The sequence below is a fragment of the Protomyctophum bolini genome (genome assembly GCF_963924005.1).
Source record: "Protomyctophum bolini genome assembly, chromosome: 15".
Taxonomy (NCBI): domain Eukaryota; kingdom Metazoa; phylum Chordata; class Actinopteri; order Myctophiformes; family Myctophidae; genus Protomyctophum; species Protomyctophum bolini.
In genome coordinates, this window is record NC_137876.1 from 187,821 (window position 1) to 190,320 (window position 2,500).

At 47.8% G+C, this 2,500-nt stretch overlaps 1 protein-coding gene across 1 annotated transcript in view; it reads right to left on the reverse strand.

Annotated features, from left to right (window-relative positions):
• Positions 1–2,500, reverse strand: part of LOC308329166 (neurexin-3a-like) — a gene marked incomplete at both ends in the record, with an annotated part of 120,876 nt that overhangs the window by 52,918 nt on the left and 65,458 nt on the right. The window contains one exon of the mRNA XM_080783369.1: positions 2,401–2,500. This exon is cut by the window's right edge and continues 174 nt beyond it. Coding sequence (XP_080639495.1) covers positions 2,401–2,500 — 100 coding nt within the window. The remainder of the gene's footprint in view (positions 1–2,400) is intronic.

Consider the following 2,500-nt stretch of genomic DNA (forward strand, 5'->3'; position numbering starts at 1 on the left):
GGGGTCCCTGGAACAACACATGTTCAGATGGGGGTCTGTAGACCGATGGGCTGTGTGTGTGTGCATGGATGTGGCTGTGTGTGTGTGTGTGTGTGTGTGTGTGTGTGTGTGTGTGTGTGTGTGTGGCTGAGAGTGTGTGTGTGTGTGTGTGTGTGTGTGTGTGTGTGTGTGTGTGTGTGTGTGTGTGTGTGGCTGAGAGTGTGTGTGTGTGTGTGTGTCTATACTAGGGGTCCTGGCAGTGTGAGATAGGTGGCCTGTGTGCTGCCTGAGTCAACAGTGATTAGGGTATCCAGCCAGCTGTGATGGACATGCAAACACTGTGTGTGTGTGTGTGTGTGTGTGTGTGTGTGTGTGTGTGTGTGTGTGTGTGTGTGTGTGTGTGTGTGTGTGCGCGCAGGTCATGAATGCCAGCTAGCGTGTGCACGTGAGCGTGCACGTGAACATGCACACACATCACGCACCTGCGAACGAGGTAGGGATACCTATCAGGTGTGTGTGACCAGTATCGCGCAGTGTTGCCCTGTTGCATTGTTGCCCTGTTGCATTGTTGCAGTGTTGCCCTTACATGACGTTACGTTATATAACGAAACTACTTTGTGCAGTAACTTGTAACCGAACGCTTTACATTTCCCCCGTTCCATAACAGCGTTATAGTTTATTGTGCGTGCGTGACCCGCGTTATGGCGTTATTATGTCATTATGTCAACTCATGTGATCCAAGTGAAAAGTCTCCCGGTCGTCTCCGTGCTGACTGTAGAGAGCGCTCTCTGTGTTGCACTCTGTTGTTCAGGTTGTGCAAAACATCATTCCTGTACTCGGCAGCAGTTCAGTGGAATGGCTTGCCTTCCAGCCTCAACGTGACCAGTTCCTTAGATATTTTTAAATCCACATTAAAAAGATGGTTGGCCCGAAAACATAGTGTAAATATAGTGTAGAATAGATAAATGGCACAAATGAAGATAAAAAACGTTAATAAAAGTAAGGGGGCCAAGGTGGTGGCGTAACCGTCTGGGCACCCGACTGGTGATCCGGTCGCAGTGTGCCGCGGGTTCGACTCCCGAGCCCGACACAGCCTTTACTGCATGTCACCCCCCCCCCCCCCCATCTCTCTCCCGTTTCCTGTCAGCCTACTGTCTGTCCCTTAAAAAAAAACCAATGAAAAGGCGTAAGCCGCAAAAATATCTGTAAAAAAAAAATTAATAATAATAAGGGGAAAAAAGAAAATAAATCCAGTTTTATTGGTCAGTTTATATGAATTTTGTCCTGTTTTTGTGTTTTTGTCTGTATTGTACTTTATTGTCTGTTGCTCCCCTTTCCCCCAAGAGGACCACAATGGAAACAAGCCTAACGGCTTTCTTGTGAATTTATCCTTTTGAAATATATTTTCAATAAAGTATTCAATCAATCAATCAATCAATGAATCAATACTAGCCTCTGAGCCCACATGGCTTTTCACTCTAACATGAACAAAGCACGTCACAGAAGAGGTCATTGATTGGCTAACGTAGGGCCAGATTTCAGGGTAAGCCAATCAGAGACAGTCTACAATGTGACGTCATTTTTGTAAATTGTAAATTGTGCGTGACCAGTATCACTACCAGGTGCGTGACCAGTATCCCTACCAGGTGCGTGACCAGTATCCCTACCAGGTGCGTGACCAGTATCCCTACCAGGTGCGTGACCAGTATCCCTACCAGGTGTGTGACCAGTATCCCTACCAGGTGCGTGACCAGTATCCCTACCAGGTGCGTGACCAGTATCACTACCAGGTGCGTGACCAGTATCCCTACCAGGTGCGTGACCAGTATCACTACCAGGTGCGTGACCAGTATCCCTACCAGGTGTGTGACCAGTATCCCTACCAGGTGCGTGACCAGTATCCCTACAATTTACAATTTAGGCATTTAGCAGACGCTCTTAATCCAGAGCGACTTACATTAAGCAAGAACAAAAAGCATGGGGAATACATCACATAAAAACATTTATCATGAAACATGCGTAAGCTAAGAAAGTAACAGTGGAATATCTATAATGAAACTATACATATAAGCTATACATCTATACTACTATGATATACATTATGTACTATGACGTGCTATGACTACATACAATGCACTTATGCTGTTTACATAACATGCTATAAGTCTGTATCCCTACTGTATCCCTACCTCGCTCGCAGGTGTGTGACCAGTATCCCTACCAGGTGTGTGACCAGTACCCCTACCAGGTGCGTGACCAGTACCCCTACCAGGAGCGTGACCAGTATCCCTACCAGGAGCGTGACCAGTATCCCTACCTCGTTCGCAGGTGCGTGACCAGTATCCCTACCAGGAGCGTGACCAGTATCCCTACCAGGTGTGTGACCAGTATCCCTACCAGGTGTGTGACCAGTATCCCTACCTCGTTCGCAGGTGCGTGACCAGTATCCCGTGCCCGTGCAGTCGCAGACGAAGCGGTTCCAGCCCTCCTTGCAGACGCCGCGGTTCCTACAGGGGGCGCT